The 24,847-nt window shown below is 35.3% G+C and overlaps 1 protein-coding gene across 1 annotated transcript in view; it reads right to left on the minus strand.

Moving 5' to 3' along the window:
- The window catches only part of GARNL3 (GTPase activating Rap/RanGAP domain like 3), a 160,786-nt gene that overhangs the window by 31,250 nt on the left and 104,689 nt on the right, over positions 1-24,847 (minus strand). The window contains exons 19-22 of the mRNA XM_044664210.1: positions 18,096-18,212; positions 16,228-16,400; positions 14,550-14,708; positions 9,303-9,369 (exon numbers count right to left, since the gene is read on the minus strand). Coding sequence (XP_044520145.1) covers positions 9,303-9,369; positions 14,550-14,708; positions 16,228-16,400; positions 18,096-18,212 — 516 coding nt within the window. The remainder of the gene's footprint in view (positions 1-9,302; positions 9,370-14,549; positions 14,709-16,227; positions 16,401-18,095; positions 18,213-24,847) is intronic.

The raw sequence follows: 24,847 nt of genomic DNA on the forward strand, positions 1-24,847 counted from the left end.
AATCTTTCTTTTTCTACCTGGGTCCTTCTCTATCTTCTTGAATTCCTAGCCTATATATTTCTTGCCCATGTTTCTCCATAAACTCTCTACAGAGGAACTAACAAACAGATGACTTCTTTAATAATAACAACAGCACCTAATGTTTAAATTGTCTTTTAAGGTTCAAAGAACACTTTACATATCTTCTTATTTTTTCCTCAAAAAACTCTGAGGCAGATTTTTTTCATCTTACAGAAAGAAACTGAAGCAAAAAAAAAAAAGAGGTTAATTAACTTCTTCAAGATCACACAGCTAGAAAGTATTTGAGGCAGGATTTAAAACTCAAGATTTCCTGATGCCCACTTAAGAGCTCTACATGTAATGCTATCTAACTGCCTTTTAGAATTTCATAGGTACCACTTGTGGTATTTATCCTTTGTCTTTTCTTCTCTTTATGTGATGGACCAACCTTTTCTAGACATATAGGTTCTAGATGATTTTTACAGTGCTATTTCTTGTTCAGTAACTGTTGTTTGAAATAAACACTCACTACGAGTCTTTCCACTGGTTTTGGGATTAAGTCTAGTTTCAGTTTTCTAAGATCATGCTATTTCATTATTTACAGACTACAGGATCACTAGAATACTAACATTAATGAAAACAGCAATAAGAAGTTTAGCAGAGTTGAAGAAGTGACACAGATTGATCACTACCTTTTGTTCAACCCTGGGCCTATTCATTATCCATTTTCATTGCTTGAACAAGATATACATATTGATTTCTAATTTAATGAACAGTACATCCAACTATAAGTTATAGTTTGATAATACTTGTTTCTCATCCACTTTGTTTTTTTTTCAGCATAGATAGTGAACTCTTTTGAATTTTGGACTCCACTGGGGAACTTTTTAAGCATTTTTGAGTTTGATATAATTATTATAATGTCATTTGTCAATAGGAATATATGGAGACTGCTGCCATCAATATGAAATTATTGTTTTATTTGGCCATTATGAAGAATTTTTCATGACACTGGAAAATAAAATCTTTGGTGAATATACAGATTTCTTTTTAACTCTTTGCTTAATGTTAATACTTAATAGTGCTGAAAAAAAGATCTCTCTAGTTACATATGTCTTGGATTCTTGTATAATTTTGAGAGCCATCTTGTCTAAGCAAACTTCACAGCTACATGTTGTGCAAGTCAAATGCTTTTTAAAAAATTATTAAACATAGACCTCTAGAGAAAAAAAAGTCACTGGAAAGGGCACAAAAGACTATAATCTACACAATTCAGTTGATGACTAAGAAATTTAGAAATATGTAAAAATCCATCTGGCCAGACAGTAGAAACATGTAGACTGGGGCTTACCAATGGAAAATAGCTATGCTCTAACATTAATTAGCTAGTCACTCCAGGGATACATTCAGAGGCCTGTGTTGAGGTGCCTTGTGGGAGGGGAGAAAAGCTAAGGGAAGAGAATGGGCCTCAGAAGGGAGACTTTTTGTATTTTTTAATTAGTTTTGGTTTTTTTTTTGGTCAATGAAAAATCTACTTTTTTTCCTCTTTCACATCTCTACTCCTATTCCTTACTGAGAAAGAAAAAGAAAACTCCTGTTATAAATATGTATAATCAAACAAATTCTCCCATTGGCCATGTAAAAAAAATGTCTCATTCTGCATCCTATAACCTCTTTATCAGGAAGAGGGTAACATATTTCATTATGAGTCATCTGGAATTTTGAATGGTTACTGAGTTGATCAGAGTTCTAAAACCTTTCAGTTGTTTGTCTTTACAGTACCACTAATGTATAAAATATTTTCCTGGTTTTGCTCACTTCATCCTGCATCAGTTCATACAAATCTTCCTAGGTTGCTTTGAAACCATCCCCTTTATCACTCCTTATACCACAACTCTATGAAGGGATAATACTGTTAATGCTCAGGAAAAAGTAGGACAGTTGAGTCATAGGGTCAAGAAGGGAATAAATATGGCTACTCCAATATCAAATTTCTGTCCCCCAGAGTCGTGAAGGATTATGCATTCTAATCGTTAAGGCAAAGTTAATAGGGACTAAGGGAGAGGCATTCTTGTAGAAGAAAATAGATATGATCTACAATGTGACTTAAAAAACCCAAAAAACCAAAGTCCAATCACGGTCAAGCTTTAATTCACTAGGAATACTAAATCCAAAAGGGCACAGTAATGAGAATGGCATTTGGAGCAGATGTCTGTCTAAAGTGAGGGAAGACAGCATGGAGTCATGGAGAATATATTACACAAAGAAGCAGTATAGGTGCCAGCAAAATGACTTTTTCCCATACAACTTTACTTTCCAATACCTTATTTTATGAAGGTGGCATGCTAGCTATGTCTGAATCATTTTGCTACAGGGTCTAGCATGGTCAGCATACCCTCTCCTTGCTCTACTATGCTGGTAATGCTAGGGGCCCAAACATCATTCCTCCCTGTAGTTTACTAACTGTATAAATTTGGACTAGTTATTTCTCTCTGGGCCTCAATTTCCTCATATGTTAAAATGGAGGACTGAACCAAACTCACTTCAAGTTCTATATCCTATGATCTTTTTCATGCTTCTTTGGAATTAAAGACTATATATGAGTGAGGTTGTATGTTGGTTCCCCTATTCTTTCTTTGGTCTCCTAACATTATTAGTCTACTAGAGGCTCATGGGCCACCTTGCCTCTGTAGGTCTAAGATCTTATGGATTGTTCATAGTTGCTGAAGGTAGAGAAAGTCATGAGGTAGTTTGTGGTTGAAATGCTTCTGGAACAATAAAGACCAATGGAACAGAAGGGCTATGTTGAGGATAATCCTAGGTGGTAGGCAATGGGGTTTACCACTTGAGAGAAGGGACCTCTCCTCCAGTTTCTAGGAAGTGTTAAGGTCCACTGGCAATTATTTTCCAGGGGGCTAGCTAGAATTGACACCTAAGGGCTTCCTGGAGATGTGGTAGCCCATTTGTCTACTGTTTTGGTTGCTTATAGAGTATACTACAAGTTGGTCAGAGTTGCCACTAACTTGCTCAGCTAGAGAATGACTGTGGACTACAGAGTAGAGGTATCAAACACATGGCCTGCAACACTCTTCAGTGCAGCAGGGAAACAGATTAAAATGGAATAAGGAAATATTTAACAAAAGAAATAAAAATACAACAGAACATGGGTAACATTAATATGTGGTTTTCTAAGTCAATATGGGGCCTCACAGGGATACTTACATATAGTTTGGTGGCCCCCATTTCTATGTGAATTTGATACTACTAGAGTATGTAGAATAAATGCATGTAAAATGCAGAAGAAGTGCATAATTCACATAAAAGGACATGATTTGGATGGATAACAAGCCTGCTGGCTTCTTATCAGAATCCTTGCCCAGGTCCAGCATAACTTATTTTAAAAGATCAACAGATAGGGGGCAGGTGGGTGGCTCAGTGGATTGAGAGCCAGGCCTAGAGATGGGAGGTCCTGGGTTCAAATCTGGCCTCAGACACTTGTTAGCTGTGTGACCCTGGGCAAGTTAGTTAACTCCCATTACCTAGCCCTTACCATTCTACTGCCTTGGAACCAATACATAGTATTGATTCCAAGATGGAAGGTAAGGTTTTTTTTTTTTTTTTCCAAAAAAAAAAAAAAGAAAAAAAAAAGAAAGAAAGAAAGAAAGAAAGAAAAGAAAAGACCAACAGATGTGCAGTATTTTGGCTACCAAAAATCCTGAGGATCTTAGACATTCCCACGTGGGCTGCCATGGGTTTTCATGGCACAGGGGAAGTATTGTATTCCAAGCCTCACTGGGATGAATGTTTAAGAGCATTACAGGCAAAAGACTGAATTGCAAAGAACTAGTAGCTCTAATCAAGTTTTAGTGGTTTCAAGGTTCATGATCTAAAGAAGGGACTGTCAGAGTGGCCTGATCTTCCAACTGGTCAAACTGGTTTTTGACCCAATCTATCAGCCAGTGAACTGTGGTTTCAGGTAATTTATGTAAGGGTAAGATGAATGTGTTAAAAAGTTGATCTAGTAGACCTGGCATTGGTGAAGACTGCCAGCCAGTCTAAAGTTTTTCTAGGTTCTTATGATGAATGTAGACAGTAATGGATTACCACCTGTGTTGCTCAGGTACCTTCCTCAAATGTAATTCTTATAACAGGTGGTTTCTCCCATATCATGTGTTTTTTTTTCCTGGTCTCTTACTTCATAAATTGACTGAAATTGTTCTTTCCAAAATTATCAGTGATTTCTCAACTTCCAAATGTGATCACTTTTTATTGATCCTCATCCTTCCTGAGTTTTACACTGCTGACTACCCTCTGTTCTCTTGGTTTCTATGACACCACTCTTTTGGTTCTTTTCCCATTTGTCTGGCCATCCTTTGGTGTCTTTTGCTTAGGTCTCTTTTCTCTTTATGAAACCATATCAGTATCCATGGGTTTAATCATCATCTTGGTACAACTGACTTCTAGATCTATATAACCACCTTCATTCTCTCTCCCAAGTTCTTTTCTTATCTCACCAAATTCTTGTTGCACATTTTAAACTTGATGTCCCATTGGCATCTCAAACTTAATAAATCCATAAGAGAACTCATTATGTTTCCCCCCAAATCCACCTCACTATTAGGAATGAGGAGGATTCTCTGGTGGGTGGGGATACTATACATGGCCCCATAAATTCCATGGAAGTTAGTGAAGATAGGAATGGCAATGCTAGACTTGAATGATTGGAGAATGGAGTTGGCCAAGACCTAGAGAATCTTAAAACTTACATGTGTCTATATAATGTGTGTGTGTGTGTTTGTGTATGTGAGAGAGAGAGAGAGAGAGAGAGAGAGAGAGAGAGAGAGAGAGAGATTTAATATTTTATGCTTATCTATCCACTTGTGTCTCCTGGCATCAAACTCTTGCACCTTCTAATGCCTCCAGATATATTGTGAATCTCTGGTTTTGATCTATCTTCTATTTCTGGCAGCACCTTCTTCTGGCCTTTTCCAAATAACTGATCTATCTGGCTCATAGTGTCTTTTTAAAAATAACACTACTAACTTTTGTCTTAGAATCAATATTAAGTATTGATAACAAGGCAGAAGAGCAATAAGGGCTAGGTAATTGGGGTTAAGTAACTCTTCCAGGGGCATGCAGCTAGGGAGTGTCTGAAGCCAGATTTGCACCTCCTGTCTCTAGGCTTGGCTTTCTATCCACAGAGCCACATAGCCACCCCTGGTTCATAATATCTTAAGATTAATAGGTATGACCAAGTTTCATTTATACTGAAACTTCTCTGCTAATCCTTTTATCCCCACTCCTAGGGCCAGGAAAGGATTCTACCTGGACCATGGACACTTTCCCACTGTGATCTATGGCATAAACGCTACCTAGGGACTGGGCCATGCAGGACAGAGAAATCTCACCATTGCTTTCTACTCTAAAATGTACTCTTTCCTATTTTGACTTATAGTGTAGACATTATCTTAATGCTAGAATTACTAGAAACTTTTATATAAATGAGGTATGCTGTATTATCCTTTTAAAAACATTTAGATAGTTTAAAAGATTAGCACTGATATAGAAAAAGTTAATAAGGCATTTTATTTTTTTATTTACCAAAGTTAACTTAAACAAATGTTTATGAAGCAGGAAAAAAACAAGGAATTTGGGGTCAAAGCTCTTGGGTTTGACTTTTGGTTCTGCTTCTCACTAAATGAATAACCTTGGGCAAGACACTTAACCTTTCTGCATTTCAGTTTCTTTATCTGAAAAATGAGGGAGTTGGACTTGATGACTTTCAGGGTCTCTTCTAGATCTAAGTCTATGAAGCAGGGAGTTTTAAGGATGCAAATTATTATGTGTTGAATTCAGGAATATTTTGGAGTAGTTTATTTCACCTATAATTAGGAAGTTAATGAAAATAAATTGTCTTTACTAAACTTAAGTATGCTACACATTTGACTTCATCAACATAGCTATTTTTAACAAAATAAGAATATATTTTAAATTTTGGACCGTAATAATTCCATTGTTACCAAACAATTTTGAGATATCATCTCACACCCATTAGCCTGGCTACAATGATAAATGTTGGTGGGGATGTGGAAATTGGGGACACTAATACACTAGTGGAACTGTGAAGTGACTCAACCATTTGGAGAGCAATTTGAAGTATGCCCAGAGAACTATAAAACTGTTTATATCTTTAGACCCAGCTATACCATTGCTGAGTCTATTTCCCAAGGAGATCTAAGGAAAAAGGAAAAGAACATATATGTTCCAAAATATTTATAGTAATTCTCTTTGTGGTGGGAAAGAACTGGAAATCCAGGGGATGCCCATCAATTGGGGAATGGTTAAGAAATTGTAGTGTATGATTATGATGGAATATTAACTGTGTCATAAAAAATGATGAGCAGATTAATTAAAAAAAGAATTACATGAATTACATGATGTAATGAAGAGTTAAAAGAATAGATCCAAGAAAATATTACATATAGCTATAGATTTAATATTTGAAGAATAACTTATGCATGTTCACCTCCAGAAAATGAACTGAGAAATGGAAACATGAAAGACAGAATCTATATATTTTGCTGGATGATGCCTTCTGTAGTGTGGGAAGGAGAGGGAGAAGCTGAATTAAAAAAAGTTTTGTTTTTTTTTTTAAACCCTTAACTTCGGTGTATTGTCTCATAGGTGGAAGAGTGGTAAGGGTGGGCAATGGGGGTCAAGTGACTTGCCCAGGGTCACACAGCTGGGAAGTGGCTGAGGCCGGATTTGAACTTAGGACCTCCTGTCTCTAGGCCTGACTCTTAATCCACTGACCTACCCAGCTGCCCCTAAAAAAAGTTTTAAAAATAACTGCATTATTCTTTTTAAAATTTAAGATACAATTTAAAAGTCAACCAAAACAGCTCCTCCCACCTGAACCTCCAAATTTTAACATATTATTTCAACAAAGTCAACATGAGATACTTAGAATAACATTTTTTTTGTGTGTGTGCAAGTTCAGTCTTCACCTTTTTTTTTTTTTTTAAATATATTGAAACCTGGAACCGAAAGATGCATTTTCCAACTTTTCCAGTTTTTAGACAATTTCTCATTTTAATGATGACACAAAAGGTTGTCTTTTTTAGCTATGGAAGAATTTACTGTGGTTAAATAAACTCAAATTTCAAAAATTTCTGATGAATCTAGGTGCTTAAGCATTTATTATTTTTTATTTATATTATTTTCTTTTTGCAAACTCATTTTCTGTTTTAGAATCAGTACTGTGTGTTGGTTCCAAAGCAGAAGAGTGGTAAGGGAAAGGCAACTGTGGTTAAGCAACGTGCCCAGGGTCACACAGCTGGAAAGTGTCTAAGGCCAATTTTGAACCCAGGATCTCCTGTCTCTTGGCCTGGCTCTCAAATTACTTAGCCATCTAGCTGTTCTCTAGATGCTTAAGTCTTTCATCAATTCATTGGTATGCTTTTTTTTTTATTTTGTAATATTTTACTTCCCCCTCAATTGCACTTAGAAGCAATTTTTAACATTTGTTTTTTTACATTTTGAGTTCCAAATTCTTTTCCTCCCTCTTTCCCTCTCTCTGAGATGGTAAATAAAATAAGTTATACACGAGTTTAATTTTTAATAAAATCTTGTTGGCAATTATATTTCATTCTTGATCTTTAAATTTATAAAAGCTTAATTCTTGATAAATAACTAGAGGATCTCTATGTCATAGTCAGCTTTTAACAGTTAGATAGATCTTAGTAATGAGAATTAAGACTATAAGAAAGGGAGAAAAGCAGGATCAGGAATTAAAGTTGGAAGTGACCTTAGGGGTAATTTAATCTAATCATCTCACTTTTCACATGAAGGAATGGAGGCCCAGAGAGATTACATTACTTACCCAAGACCATGCAGGTATGAGCAGTAAAACTGGAGTTAGTAGATCAGCTCTTTTGACTCCAAATCTGGCATTGTTTCCCCTATATTATACAGCCTCATATAACAAATCAGTATTTAGAAAAATTTTCTAAAAATCTTTGTTACTACATTGTCCTAAATATCATAAAAAGTTATAGCAACTATTCCATAATAATAGTTCTATCTTTAACATAACTGACATGAAAACTACTTGTATATAATTTTTATTTATAAAAAGATTTTAATAAAACAATCTTATTTAAATGAATAACATCTGATTTTTATTTCAGAGAAAAGTTCATTTTTATTTATCCTGACCTGCCCTAACTTTCGGTTTTTAATTTTCTTCTCCCTTTCCTGTCTATCTTTCCCTCCCTTCCCATCCTCTGCAGGTACCTACAAGGAAAAAAAGAATTAAAATCAGTTTACCAAAGGAAGTACTCTGATAACTATTTTCCTGATTGATTTCACAATAAAGACAAAAGGCCAAAGTAAAAATAAAAGTTTATTTAAAAGTTTAAATATCTCACAAGAACTTAAAAAATAACACATCTAACAACTATTTCATTACACTGTAAAAGCAATCACTAGAAGACAAGATATACCAGTTTACATTTGGAGAAATCTCTGCTCCCATTTGTAAACGGGTATTTCCAGTGGGAAGAGGTTTTATGAGAGGCAACATGGTGCAGTGGAAAAGAGCACTGGACTTGAGAGCCACATGACCCTAATTCCAAGTCTAACCATCAAATATCTACTAGTCATTATGGGCAAGTTCTTTCATTTTTCTGAGCCTCAATTTCCTCATCTTTAAAATGAGAAGAATAATTCTTCTATTGACTGTGTTACAGAGTGTTGTGAACAAAATACTTTGTGAACCTTTAAGTACTGTGTAAGTGTATGCTATTATAACAGCAACTCAGGCTAGCTCTTCTGCTTTTTGACAAATGAATAGTTAGTATTTTTTCCCCTTGAAATGGTCCATAACACACACACACACACACACACACACACACACACACACACACAAATCACACACACAATTTATTTCAAGAAGAGTTTAAACAAATTCATGGTACAGGTTACTAATGAGAAATAGGAGGAGTTTGGAGTATATCCTTATGTTTTGAAGATAATACCATGGAGGGCAATACCATGCAAGCTCCCAGAACATTCTTTGATATTTCACTGGCAGAGAAAGTAAAAGATTCTGTGCAGACTGATCCAGTTGAGTATTAATCATATTTTAAACCATACCTTTGCATAAAATCCAAGGTATGGTATATGTAAATGGAAATGATGAATTTAGCCAAGTATTATGGCATTTATATAAGCCTTTATAAAACTTAAAAAGAACAAGTCTAACACATTTAAATATTATTTAGGAATGAAACAACACTTACAGTTGTAACATAGCAGCAGTCCAGCTTCCCCATCTTCATACACATCAATAGCTGCAACAAAATTAACCTGTAATGATAATGGGCAAGGGTAGTGGGCAGACTGAATACTGACACTACTGAAAAAGATTGTTTGAATCAGTGAGATGCATAGTGTGGCCATTAATACCTACAATTGGCCTTTTGCATTATTGAAACTCAGGGAAGAATGAGTTCACTACTGTGAGGAAATATCTATAGAACATTTATAAATGGGTAGTGATCAGAAAACACTGAGGGGAAAGACTGGAGGTAAAAATAGGTCTTCACTTCAATAGACGTGCCTTTATATTGATTTCTTTTTTCCTTCCCACCTGGTTCAAAAGAAATATTTTTCTTTCTTTCACCTGTATTTTCAATCTTATCTCTTCCAGATTTTAAGGGGTCTTGCTCATGCCACTTTCTTAGTTTTTCTACTAGTTACATCTTTTTCTCCTGAACTTTCTTGTTCTTTCAAGACATTATCCTATTATATTCTCCTCTTCATTATGTAACTTGAATAGTTTTTCTGACTTTTTATTTTTTACAAATAAACAATTTGCCTTAGTTAAAACTGTTACATTCATTTCCTAACTGCTTGTTTCCTCCTAACTCCCCATAATCTAATTTCTATCATTACTACTCTACTGAAATACTTCTAAGGCCACCAGTGGCCTCCTTTTAAGCAAATACTGATCTTCCTTCCCCACTTGATAGCATCTGAGTCTTCTGACCATTCTCTTCTTGAAATTCTCTCCTGTCATGTCTTTGACCATTTTTTTGGTCTCCTTCAGGGACTTCTTTCTTTCAGATTTATCTTTGTCTTTTAAGGACTAATCCTGTGACCTCTGCTCTTTTCTCTATTTCCTCAGAGCTATCTTAGGGTTTCAGATATAGTTTGTGCTAAGTTTGTGTTAAGGCTAGGTCTTCCTATAGCTGCTGTTATACTGATTCTTCTTACATATGAGAACATAAAGTTAAGAGAATATTAACACATATGAATATACCTATACCTATAAGAGATCTTAATAGTAATATATACAAATAAGTATAAGTTAAGGCAGAATGAGACAATTCTATAAGAAAGAGACAAAATGCTATAGGAATTTGGATTGAAGGAGAAATCATTGCAACTTGGAAAATTCATTCATTCAATTTATTAATTGCCTACTCAATAGGGGAGAAAGCCTTTGTGAGATACTGGAGGAGATACAAATATATATGGCCCCGGTTCTCAAGGAGCTTAAATTGTTTTATTGGTACAAGTAGTAGGTAGTAATGATAATATTAACTAACATTTATAAAGCAATGTGTAATTTTACAAAGGGCTTTCATTGCATTTTCCTATTTTTTTGTCTGATTGTCACAAAAACTCAGTGATGGATATAGAACAGATATTATTATCTCCATTTTATAGATAGTGAAACCAAGGCTTTGGAAAGTTAAATGTCTTACCTAAGGCCACATAGAAAATGGGAGAACTGAGATTCATCCCCAGGATGCCCTTTCTACAGTACTGACATTGTCTTTACTGGAACTTGAAGGATTTCGCTAGGGAAAGTTGAGAAAAGGGTATACTAGATAGAGGGAATGTCAAAAGCAAAAGTGAGGATGGAAAGTATCCATTAACCATTCCTTCTAAATTTACCTTCTCTGCAAAGTTTTCCTTGACATCATCAGCCCATATTAAACTCTATATTCTTTAACTTCTTTGGCAATCATTGCTGTCATATTTTACAATTTGTGGTTTATGAGTTAGTACTACTAAAGCCCAAGGGAAAACCAAGGTCAGATTAACTAGTGATTAATTACAGTTGAAGATCAGACAGAAAGGTATCTAGATTTTGCATTTTAAAAATTTTCTAGATTGTACAATTTAACATTTGAATACATGCTATGTTATTAACTACTTTTTTTTCATATAAATGCACATCTCATCTCCCCAACTACACTTCAGCTTCCTTATAGGTGAGGCTTTGGACCATGTTCTATACTTCTCTCAGACACCCAGCACCTAGCTTAGTAACAGGCATATGGTACTGCTCAACAGTAATCACTGCCTAGTTGGCTGAAGTGGATATTAAAGCTTCTCATTTTTCTTTCTAGTTTGGGGGAAATCCATTATAAAACCTAGCAAGAAGTGCCTTCATCACACTATTTTCTTTTATCATTCAGTGCCGCCACTATGTAACAAAAGTTACATTTCTAAATCTTGGGCTTATTTTTGACCCTTTTCTTATCCATACCTTTACTAGTCAAAGTCCTGTCAATCCTATATCTATAATATCTCTTACATAAATTTATCCCTTACTCTATTGTCATTACCCCCTTCATTTGGATTACTATAAGTGCCCTTACCAGTTTTCCCACTTCCATTCTTTCCTGCTCTAAACTGTTTTTCACACTACTGCCAGTTTACCATTATTCATACATAAAACTGGTCATGTCATTCTTCAGATTAAAAATGTTTACTGGCTTCCTATCACCTCCTGTGTCAAGTGAAAATTCTTTTCCCCAACACTGATGTCTTGTTCAGACTTTATAATTTGGCATCTCTCCACTTTCAGGTTTTTCTTATTTTTCTTCCTCCATCAAATTGGATTGCCTCTCAGAATGTCCTGAGCTTTCCTACATCTATTCTCTCTATGCCTTCAATGTCCTTCTTTAGTCTTTTTGTTCTATTAAATTCCTACCCAACCTGTAAAGCTTGATTCAAATACTACCTCCCTATTTCTGTCTATAATAAAGGGTTAGTAAAATTAATTTAATAAACAATAAAAATAAATTCATAAAAGATCCCTCCTGGCTCTTCTGGTCCAGGAAGGACTTAAAAAAATTCTCTAATGCTTATCACTTATGTATTACCATGTATTTTGTTTTTGTATCTTATGCTTCTATTAGAATATAAATTCCAAAGGCAAGGATGGTACTTGACTTAAACTTTTTTTTAGTCTCCCCTAGTACTCTGTGTCCATAAAACACTTAATAAATATTTGCTGACTTATAAAATTTGTATATCTCCCTTGTGGAAAAATAACTTCATTGTCTTTCTTTATATGTCTTATATTTTGTTTGAATATGTTTAAAAACATTTTCTGGGGAAATGTGTATGAAGGAGAGCAAAGTTATCTAATCTTCTATGTCTTGGTTGATGCAATAAGCTACGTGTAGCTGAGAAGTCCACTGGTTAGAAAGGAGGTTGAGAGAAGCCAAAGAACTTCTCAGGTAGAAAAGGCAGATTATGGCTGAAAAGTTTGTTTGAAAAAAGAATTGTGATGTGCTATTTATATAGGCCACCAATTTTATGTTGCTATGTGACTCTTTTATTTATTCTATTGAAAAAGTAAACTGGGGCTTTTCTTTAATGTTATAAACAAGAGAGTAAAGGTCTTTTCAGTGAGAACAATCAAGATCTGGATGAAAGCTACCTGCGAGGGAACCAAAGCTGCCCAGAGGCAGTGAAATAACCTGCTGGAGGTTCTGCTTCTAAGAGAGGATATTCAGAACAAGATAGTTCTATTAAAAGTCAGGGCAGTATCAGGGGTAGACTAAAGAATAATTGATAACAATCAAAGATTAGAGAGAAAGGTACCTAAATGTACCTAAGGTTTTGGATTAAAAAAGAAAAACTTGCTTTAAGTTGTGTTATTTGTCAAAATATAGCAGTAATTTTTTTATTATTTATTACTATTTTGCTATTTATTATGTATCAATATTTATACTAGTTACTAATTCTAGAAAATATAGTGTGTAGACATTTTATAGAAAAAGGATAACCATAGAAAATTTGCTAGTCTGACTTAATTAACCAAGCATATAGGAAGTCTCATATGTTCATATCATAAGGCCAAACACTGGCTACCAAACTACTATTATCCGGTCTGCCGCATGGTATCTTATCCATTTGGCAGGTATAGGCCCTACTGTTAGTGTTGCAAACATTAAGTGATGATAAATATTATCACTTTTTCCCCTTCTTCACAGAGATAAAATTGTATTCTCAAAAGTGAAAGAACATGGCAAATATTAAGCAAGAACATAAGTGTCTAAAGCCAGATCTAAAAATTTGAGGTCACCAGTGATGATGAATGATTTTTTTTCTCTGATCTATGGTACACAACTTAAGGGTCCCCCCTTAAGTGTATTTCAACTTACTATAATCCCTCCGGTTCCTGTCCAGCTATAGCACCCAAAGAATTGTACAGATTAGCAGTTCTTAAACTTTTTGGTCTCGGGACCCCTTTCTAGACTAGCAATTACTGAAGGCCTACCAAAGAGTTTTTGTTTATGTGGGTTACATCTATTGATAATACCCATTAGAAATGAAAATAGCTTGGGAGTACAAGGAAAATAGTTTTGACCTCCAGAGCCCTTGAAAAGGTTTTAGGCATCCTAAGGAGTCCCTGCACTATATTTTAAGATACTGAAGACCTAATTTGTCAAGAGTTCTTGCTGCTAGTTCAGGGACTGAAAAAGGGTTCTTGGGACAACTTAGGTCCTGGGATATGTGCTGATCCTCAAATCTATGCTCTTTACTTACCAGACCTGAACTGCTGAGATTTACCTTACTATCTGGATTGCAGGGAAGATTCCTCCCTCTCCTTTCATCACCTTTAGGGTATATGAGCCCTTGTATAGTCACTCATATATTCTGAGGCTAGAAGGTAGAACTCTCAATTGTTTGCCTTTCCAGAATCCCCACAAGGATCTGATTATTGCATTATTTTTCTTTTTTTAAAAATTTTCTTTATTATTTTTTTATAAAGACCCTTACCTTCCATCTTAGAATCAATACTGGGTATTGGTTCTAAGGCAGAAGAATGGTAAGGGCTAGGCAATGGGGGTCAAGTGACTTGCCCAGGGTCACACAGCTGGGAAGTGTCTGAGGCCAGATTTGAACCCAGGATCTCCTGTCTTTTGGCCTGGCTCACAATTCACTGAGCCACCCAGGTGTCCCTGCATTTGTTATTTTTCTTTCCATTCATGTGAATCTCCACTTTCATTTATACTTAGATGGAATGAATGGACAGAGAAGGTTCAAAAAATCATTGAAAAATCAATACACAGAAGTTAAGGGTTTAAAATTTAAAAAAAAATCATTGAAAATGATGATATAACTATGGGTACATTTTATTTAGAAAATAAAACACCACTAGTCATAACACGCAGTAAGAACATACAATAAATGATGGTCCTCTTTCATTCTTGTTGGTCATGCTATTATGAACTTACCCTGTTGGCATCCACATGGTGCAGTCTGAATGACTCTCCTGTGCTCTCATTCACCAAGTCAAACTGATGCCGATATGCTACACAAATCAGATTGTCATTCTCTTCGGTTGGCCCATCCACCAAGGTCATCACCACAGGGGGATCAGATAAGCAGATCTCCTGGGTCACAAATGAGGAAATGTTAGAACAGGGTCAGGATGGGAAGAAGCTATCCTGCATCTCTCTCATAAGTATACCATTCTTCCAAGGCTCTTTATAACACCGGGCTTGCTAGGCAAATGGTGATGTCTTTAAATGGTTAGCGATTGTATTCGATTTCCATGTTTCCATAACCTGTTCTCAGGCCTCAGGATGCTAGCCACCAAAAGGGTGCAGATTGCGGATTTTATAAAAATGAACCAGTGCGGGGGCAGCTGGGTAGCTCAGTGGAGTAAGAGTCAGGCCTAGAGACAGGAGGTCCTAGGTTCAAACCCGGCCTCAGATACTTCCCAGCTGTGTGACCCTGGGCAAGTCACTTGACCCCCATTGCCCACCCTTACCACTCTTCCACCTATGAGACAATACACCGAAGTACAAGGGTTTAAAAAAATAAATGAAACAGTGCAAAACTGTCACTCCTCATCTCCAGTTAATTTGAAACTGTCCTGATTTACATATTAGAATAACTTTGTATACTGAATGCAAAAGATTCTAACTAAGCAAAAATAAGATAAAAGGATTCTTGTATCTATTAATGATGTCTCAGAACCCTGTGTTCATAGATTTACCTTCTATGATTTTAATACCACCTAATTTTTAAAAAAGGTGGTGGAAATAAGATCTCCAGAATGAAAAAGAATGGGCAGATTTAAGGAAAAGTGGAATAGTGGGGAAAAAAACCTTGGGGTAGGAATCAGGAGGCTCAGGGCTATTCCAAGCTCTGTGACATTTAACAAGTCACAAACCTTTTAACCTGAGACCTAATAAATTATGGAAGCCAACCTCTTTACCTATGCAGGCTTCTCTTGACAATACTGGTATGAAACTCAAATTGAAATGGGGATCGCTAAAACATATATAAGGATCTCTGTTTAGAAAACCACATATCAACATTATCTATGTTCTGTTGTATTTTTAAAATTTATTTTTATTTGTTTTGTTAAAACATTTCCCAATGACATTTTAATCTGGTTCAGGCCACAATATAGTCCCTGTGTTTGAAATTTCTGCTCTACCAGTCCCCCTCCCCTAACAAATAGACACTACTAAGCTACAAAAGAAAGAACACTGGCCTAAGAAGTCAAGAGATCAGAGCTCAAAGCTTTCTTCTGTCACTAACTTGAAGTGTGACCCCTTATCTGCAAAATGAGAAAGTTGGACAAAATGATATTTAAGTTCCCTTCTAGCTTTAATATTCTTTAGTTCTTTTTCTGTGAAATATTTCTGAAAGCTTGAAGGAGTCTGAGATAAGGTCCTCACCTTTTAAGGAAGTAAGATGTAATGAGGGAAATTTTGATTTCCATAGTTCCCCAGGGGGCATCCAGAGTATCAAGGGAATTAGTTTTTCCAGTTTGTTCTCTACAACTGAAAAGAATCCCTGCACCAAGCTTTGTTGGGTAAAAGGAAATGGCCTACTCTATCTAGGATATTACACACATAGCCTAAATCAAGCTAAAATTTATTAGAAAAGAAAACAAACCCTGATATACTGGAATTCTTCAACAGGTGATTCTGATGGTGAGGATAACAATGAGAGGCTGGTTAAACTACTTTGCTTGTGTTTCCTTGTGATAAGAAGCAGCTTGTTGCGAATTGCAACAATAATCCTCAATTCATTGCTGTGATGAGTGTTAATGGCATACAAATGGCAACCTGTAAGGATAAATAAATTGCAACAAAACCTCGAGTTAAATTTTATAAACAATTTTTAGATTTTTGGGAGAAATCAAATTTCTTGAAAATCTCTCCTAAGTTATGAGCAAATTAGTTTGTTCATTAATGTGTGACCAGTGCTTTATAAGCTAAGTTTGACAAAATTTCTTCACTTTTATATTTCCACCGAACCACAGAAGATGTTTAATAAAGTTTTTCTTCCGAACTCTTGCCAGAAGAAGACATTCTTCTCACCAGATATTTTCTATTGCCCTGAACATGTTCTTCTAGTTTATTTTATGCAAAAATCTGATCATACCATTTAGTTGTTCAAAAATATTTAGTGTCTCTCTAATGCCTACTGAGTGAAGCTCAAGTTTCTTGTGGGAATTCAAGGTTATTCAAGGCTATTCATAAGCTGGTACCACACTGCTTTTCTAGTCTTACACATGTCATTCCCCTCCATGCAGCCTATATTTCAGTCAAAAAGAGCCTGCTTTATGTCCCCTAAGCATAGTTGATGCTTTCTCCCCTCCATAATATTCCTTCCACTTCTTCCTAGGCCTTGAACATCCTTCTTTCTCTTTATATGAATTCTTTCCCATTTTAAAAAATGCTATTTCCTAGATGGAGCCTTCCATGCTTGCTTACATTAGCAACAATTCCCTCCTTGGACATCAAGTAGGTCAATGTTTCAAACCACTTCGGTGCATTTATTATGTGATATTGTGTATTAATTACTGTGACTCATTCCCAACTGGGCAATAAATTCCATGGAGGAATGGACCCTATCTTAGCTAAACTTCATTTCTACCACCTCCAACAATGTACTACATACAGAAGGCATTTCACATTTACTTAATTATTAAATGCTGAACATCCCCTGCCACCACTCTAGTGCAGGCCTTTGTCACTTCATACCTGGCCTATTACAATATTCTTTTGCCCTACTTCAATCCATGCTTCATTCAGCCATGATTTTCATAAATGCAGGTTCAATCATGTCACTTCCTCCCCCATTATTCAATAAATATGGCTCCCTAATACCTCCAGAACCAAATATAAAATACTCTGTTGGGCATTCATAACCTAGTCCTTCATAACCTAGCCTCCTCTTACCCTTCTAGTATTCTTACACCTTATTCCCCAACATGTATTGTTTGATTCAGTGACACTGGCTTCCTAGCGGTTGTAGAAACAATATACTCCATCTCTCAGCTCTTGGAAATTTCTCTGGCTGTCCTCCATGTCAGAAATACTCTCCCTTCATAACACTCTGACTACTGATGCCCCTAGCTTCCTTTAGTTCCCAACTAAAACCCTACCTCCTTCAGGAAGTCTTTGCCACCTCCTTTTAATTCCAGTGCTTTCCCTCTTTTAGTTATTTTCTGCTTATTCTGTCTTTAGTTTGCTTTACATATATTTATTTGCATGTTGTCTCTTCCCCATTAGATGGTGATCTGGGCAGACACTGTCTTTTCCCTCTTTTTGTATTCCTACCACTGGGCAAAGTGCCTGGTATGGTTATTACTTAATATTTATCAAACTGAATTGAATTTTTGTTGAAATAAATTTTTGTTGAGATAAAAATATGTTAAAGCCCCAACTCTTAGTTATTTTCATTTTACACAGAACTTACACTGGGGAAAAAAGGAATAAACCACCATTTAAAAACAACAGTAAGAGCCAAGTCACCTTTTGTTTTTTCAAGTTTATTTTCTCTACAGTCATACTTGCTCTTCACTATCTGCTTTCCTTCCACATCTTTCCTCACAGTGCTTAGCCTAAAAACAAAGAGGCGAGCATCTTTCCCTGTTAAGAGAATAAAGATGAAAGCACTTAAAACACACAGAAAATAAGAGAATAACAGCAACTTTTCCCCAAATCAATGAACCTTCTTACTAATTACCAGAATGAAGAAACGTTAATATATCTAACTCAGTGTAAAAGAAACCTATGTGACTAGAGAGGAATCTTGCTGAGAAACTCTGCAGGTCAGCCCAACCCCTTCCTTTTCAGATGAGGCCCAGAGATAAGTGCTGTGTGTAGTATTGCCTAACTGGAAAAGCCAACTTTTGAACCCAGATCTCCTGGTTTCTAAGCCAGGGCTATCTACTATATTTTTTGTGGCTTTTTTTCCCCCTAATTCCATGCTTGCCAAGCAAATGTCTGATATTTAATTCATTAAAAAAATCCTTACCTTCTGTCTTAGAGTGGTAAAGGCCAGGCAATTTGGAATTAATTGACTTGCTCAGGGTCACATAGATAGGAAGTGCTGAGGTCAGATCTGAACCCAGGACCTCCTGTCTCTAGGCCTGGCTTTTAATCCGCTGAGCTACCTAGGTGTCCCTTTTTAATTTTTTTTTTTTTTTTAAGGGAAGAAGGGGACAGTGTTCAGTGTGGATGATAACATAAGTTCTTCAAGGGCAGGGACTATTTTGAATTTGTGTTTGTCTTTTTGTTATCTATATCTTTAACATAACAGGCATTTAATAAATGCTTACTAAATTGAATTCTGGATTCATGGAGATGTCAGTTTGTTCCTCACTAAATTAGTTCTCTTCAGAAATTTATCACTACAAATGGGGAAAATCATACACTAAATGCACAGTGAAAAATTATGAGTTAGATAACTGAGAAACTAAAATTTTGAAAGATTTCCAAAATTATTTCCCACATGAGAACAAAAGCTATTGTAAAATCAGTAATATAAAGAGGGAATTGTTAAGACTGTTGGCAAGCACTTAATTGGTTCACTATCCTCTGTGATCTAATTCTTTACAATAGATGTGTTCTTCACCTTTCTCTGCTTGGGCTAACCTTTCTTCCATTTCAAACTGGTATTAAGGCTTATGCCATGTTTCTGTGCCCACAGTGCATTGTGTGGTTAGATATAACGACAACAGGCATGTTAGTCACTATATTGGTTTATGCCCATGCTGTCTTAATAGTTCTCTGTTATGAGATACTATCCATAGTCATCTTAGAGATCTTTGAGATTTAGTCTTGGGGAATAAGCTACAACATCAGTGTAGGGAACTGCTGTATTCTTACTATTAAATCCCCATAATAGAACAACATCATCTATCCACTTGTAACTTGTGTCTTATTTATTCCTCTCTCTGTGCATTTACATGTATTATCTGCAATGGACTCCCCAAACCCACCCTGACTCAGTCTGTTTAAGTCTTGTCTTTTCTTCACCAAATTATCTCCTCCTTAAAGCCTTACTCTCATCTCTACATATAAGCAATTTCTCTTCTTCTTGAATTTTTCAGTTTCTTGCCAGGACCTGCTTGTTATACTATAATTCACTTCTCCTGTATACATGCACAAATAATATTAACTATTAATACTACAACGAATACTATTAACAAATAAATATTATTAATAATAAAAAATAAAAGTATCTTTTACTCCACTAGTTATAAGCTTCTTGAAACAAGGCCTGTGTCATGTATATTTTCGTATCTCCATTTCCTGTCTCTGTACCTTGTATATGGGCAGAGGACAGTAAGACTAGCAACTCCTTTGTTTTGGAAATTATACTTATATTGACATAGCCTATGATTATACTGTCTATTTTGACTTCCAGGTAATATGGTTCACCATAATGAACTTGTACTCTATTGTACTCTCAATTATTTTGTATAGTGGCAAAAAACTGGAAATTAAGGGGGTACTGTAATAAATTACAATTTTAATTATGAGGCTGTTAGCTTTTTAATATTACAGCAAAAGAGAGATAATAAAAAGAGGGAAAGGGATTTCTTCAGTTAAGTGAGCAGTGTCTACAGCCAGAGACCCACACTTGCCACACCTTAACCTTGAGCAAAGCTCAAGCTCTCAAAAAAGAGCCCTGCAGAGTGGGTCTCCGCCAAATTTATTTCCCAAGCCCCCTGTATGTCAAATGAAGACGTACTTAAAAGGATGCTGGGAATTTAGCTCAGTAGTGTAGCAAATTTTCCACCTGCACAGTGCCCATCAGTTGGGGAATGGCCAAATCAATTATATGACTATAAAACACTTGTGCTGTATGCAATGATGAAAAGAAGTTTCAGAAAAACTAGATAAGGATTATATGAGATGCCCTCTTGCTGCTTTTTCCTATCCCAAACTTTTATGCAGCTGATTTTTTGAGCCCAAGAACCCAAGTACTTAGTTGTAGGTACTAAATAACGACAACATACTTTCAATTATTATACTATAATTTTTACGCATTACAGTGAGGCATAAATGATAAAAGTGCCAGGGACTGAAGTCAGAGGAATTGCTTTCAAATCTTGCTTCTGAAATATACAGTGACCAGGGTCACTGAAATTGTTTTGAACCTGATTCCTCATCTGAAAAAAGGTCACAATATTTGCATAGAGTTGTTCTGATGTTCAAATGAGATGTTCTTAAATTGCTTTGCAAATTTTGTGCTTGTGCAAATTAAAGTGCTTGCAAATGTACTATATATGTCATTTAACATCATCATCATGATGCTTTTTAATTATAGCTGTTTCTTTTATAGAATATATTTTCTACTTAGAAAACACCTATGGTCTCATCTTAAGAAATGTTAACAACTTTAATTCAGTCTTAACAACCATATCGCTTGACATTAAAAACTATTCCATAATGTTGATCATTTTTCTGATATTTCACAAATCACTGAAGCTATACACACACTCACATATTTATCAGGGAGATATGTTATCCCTAAATTACAGATAAAGAAACTAAGATAAGAAGAAACAATGGTCAGTGAGATAATATTATATCAAGTCTTCTAGATATTTTCTAGAATAAATTAACGTCTTCTAAAAACAAAGCTGTTTCTTGACCTTTTTCCTTTTCCACAGGATTATAAGATTTAGAACTAGAAGGGACATTAGCAATCTTGTAAGTCCTTTTATTTTAAAATTTTAATTTAATTTGTTCAATTAACAAAAATCTGTGGGGCAGCTAGGTAGCACAGTGAGTAGAGTACCAGGCCTGCGCTGGATTTAAATCTGGCCTCAGACAATTCCTAGCTGTATGACCCTCAGCAAGTCACTTAATCACAATTGCCTAGCCCTTGCCACTCTTTTGAATTGAAATGAAGTACAAAGGCAGAAGGCAAGGGTTAGATTTTTAAAATTTTTATTTCCTTTCCACTGTCCCTAATCATTAAAAAAAAATGCTGAAACAAATAAGCATAGTTAATAAAAATTCCCATTTCCAAAAAATATGTCTCATTCTGTACCTTAAGTCAAATATCTCCCTTTTAGGATGTGGGTAGTATGCTTCATCATTGGCCTTCTGAATCAAGATATGATATGATATGATATGATATAATATGATATGATATGATATGATATGATATGATATGATATGATATAATATAATATAATATAATATAACATAATATAACATAATATAACAATCATTGTGTTGATTAGAATTCTTGAGTTTTTCAAAGTTATCTTTACAATGTTGTTACTGTAAATGATTCTATTAGTTCTACTGACTTCATTCTGCATCAGTTCATATAGTCCTTGTCAAGTTTTCTGAAACTTCTTTTCATCATTGCATATAGCACAACTGTTCTATAGTCATATACCATTCATATATCAGAATTTATTTGGTTATTTCCCAATTGATGGGTATCCTCTTAATTTCTATGCCTTTGCCACTACAAAAAAGCTGCTCTGAAGATTTCTGTATATGAGCCCTGCTGCTCTTTATTTGATTTCTTTGAGATACAGGCTTGTATATTACGAAGTCAAAAGGGTATATAAGCTTCAGTGACATTTTGGGAATAATTCCAAATATTTGTAATATATTTGCTTCCAATACAAAAATAAGCCTCCAAAGAGGCTTTCCAGAATGACTGGACCATTTCATATCTCCACTGATAGTACATCGATGTGCTTATTTTCCTGTAGCCCCTCCAATATTTTCACCATTTTCACTTTTTGTCAACTTTGACAATCATATGGATATGACTGTTTGTTTTAATTTGCATTTCTTTAATTATTAGTGATTTGAAGCAATTTCCACATGGCTAGAGATAGCTTAGGTTGCTTCTTTAGAAAACTGGCTATTCATTTCCTTAAACCCCTTAACAATTAAAGAATGGCTCTTTTTTATGACTTTCTGAAGATCATAGAATGTTAGGGTTCTATGACCTTTGAAAATTGGGGTTCTAAGAGCAATTATTGCTAAGAACATCACCACTCTTAACTTTATGGAAATTATCTCTTCCCAGTGTTCTCTACATTTGAGACCTCCTCTAATTCACAGCTGGGTACAGTCCAAGCCGCAAGACTTTTCCTGGGCAGTACAAATCCAAACACAAATGGAAAGTCACCATGGTTAACTAGACCCCTTTTAAATGTACCAAGGGGTTCTTACCTGCCCCTCATATTCTCTCTCCCTACATGATTAGCTTGTAGTCACCATGTAAGGGCCATTTAGGAAGCCAACCCAAAGTCTTGGCTTTTCCCTGTTGTCTCAGAGTATGAGAGAAGCTTGATATCCTTTGTTGTGGTTGTTAGCAGTAACTGTCGCCTTTATGCTTCCATAGCTCTACTGCCCTAACTTCTTAACAGAGACTGGCAACAAACAGATATTATCTTCTGATATTATTTTTGGAAAGGTCCAAATCTTGTTTTTCTTATACCATGCCATTTATTTTTGTCTCTTTCTATTTTTCACACCAAATCATCTAAAAATCATCAAGGGCTTTTTTTTTTTGGGGGGGGGGGTGTCATTTTGCTAACCACCAAACCTGGATCTTTTAATAGATGATGATCAAAATCCAAAAGATATGGAAATCTTAAGAATATCATTATGATGTTTCAGGTATTTCATCTTCTTTGCCTCAAGAACTAAGACTGCTTACTGTCCAAGGAGACGCAGACCCATTTTTTGAATAATAGTTCAAATCTTCTATATGAAAATGCTTTTCTGGGCAATAGGAGATAATAAAGGTTTGCCTCCTAAGGGAACTGTGGTGATGAAGAAATAGACATCTGCAGATGAGAGCAGTGACTCTACTAATAAATACTTGTAAATTTAATAAATCTCTAAGATTAATTTCTATTCATAATACCATAAGGTGCTAACCTGGTAAGATTCAGCTACATCCATGGCAGTCAGAGTTATTCCACAGGTACCCATTTTGGTAAACCAATGAACTTAAATTATATCAGTGACAAAATATGTCCTTTAATATTTGGAATTCTAAATTCAGTTGCTCAGCTTAAAACTTAAAGTATCATAGGAGCTGAGATGTAATATAGGTTGAATTATGATTTTTGAATCTTCACTATGGAAGCAGTTATTTTCTTTATAACATTAATTTCCAAGTTAACTTTGATTCTATTAAAGGCAAAGAGGATTCAATTTATGTGACAGCTTATATGAGGTAAGCATAAATAACATGATGAGACTGGTTTTCATTTATGGCCTAAGGGTTTTAGTGATATTACAGTCAAAAGAAATGAAACATATGTAAAATATATTTAATACATAAATATGTATGTATATATGCATAACATACATGAACATACTATATTTTTTACAAGCTTGTATTATCCATTATGCATTTAGCTTGTATTATCCATTTAGTGAAGAGGATTTTAAAGATGTATCTACTAAATACCAGTTTAAAAGCAGATAACTAAAAACTCATTTAACCTCTTAAAGTTTTAGATTCCTTCTCTGAGGCAGATATTTTGCATAAATATATGTGCATGTGTGTGTATATATATATATATATACATATATATATAAATAAAATATATAAGTAACACATTACATATATTTATTTATTTATTTATTACATATTTTTTGGTTCTGACTTGGAATTTTACAAGATATGGAATTTCATAGGATATGGAGCTACCAATGAGTAAATTCCTTCAATTAACACAGGGAAACAACTGTTTTACAAATTTTTAGTCTTAGAATATAGCTTTGGGCACCAAGAAATGATATGACTTGTCAAGGATCAAACATCCAGCATGTGTCAGGGGCAAGACTTGAATTTAATTAACTCTGTTCTGACTGAGATATCCCTCTATATGGCCCTTTATTCACTGTCACATGTCTCTTGAATGAATTTTAGGTTGCAATAATATAAGACTAGTGTTCAGGAAAAAAGGGTGATTTTCAGATAGTTTTCTTCCCTAGTCAGATTAATTCCAGAGTATGGGGGAGAAATGGGGACGCAAGATGACAAGGTGAAGATAAGGACTTGCCTGAGCTCTCCCAAATTCCTCTCCAAATGACATTAAAATAATACCTCAAAACAAATTCTGGAATAGCAGAATCAACAAAAGGATAAGGTGAAACAATTATCCAACTTCAAGACATCTTGGAGGGTCAGTGGGAAAGGTATGTCTCATTGGGGTGAGAATGGAGCATCATCCAACACAGGCCATACTGGTATACGCAATGTCAGTACATCCATACCC

This window comes from Gracilinanus agilis, chromosome 2, assembly GCF_016433145.1.
Source record: "Gracilinanus agilis isolate LMUSP501 chromosome 2, AgileGrace, whole genome shotgun sequence".
NCBI classification, from domain to species: domain Eukaryota; kingdom Metazoa; phylum Chordata; class Mammalia; order Didelphimorphia; family Didelphidae; genus Gracilinanus; species Gracilinanus agilis.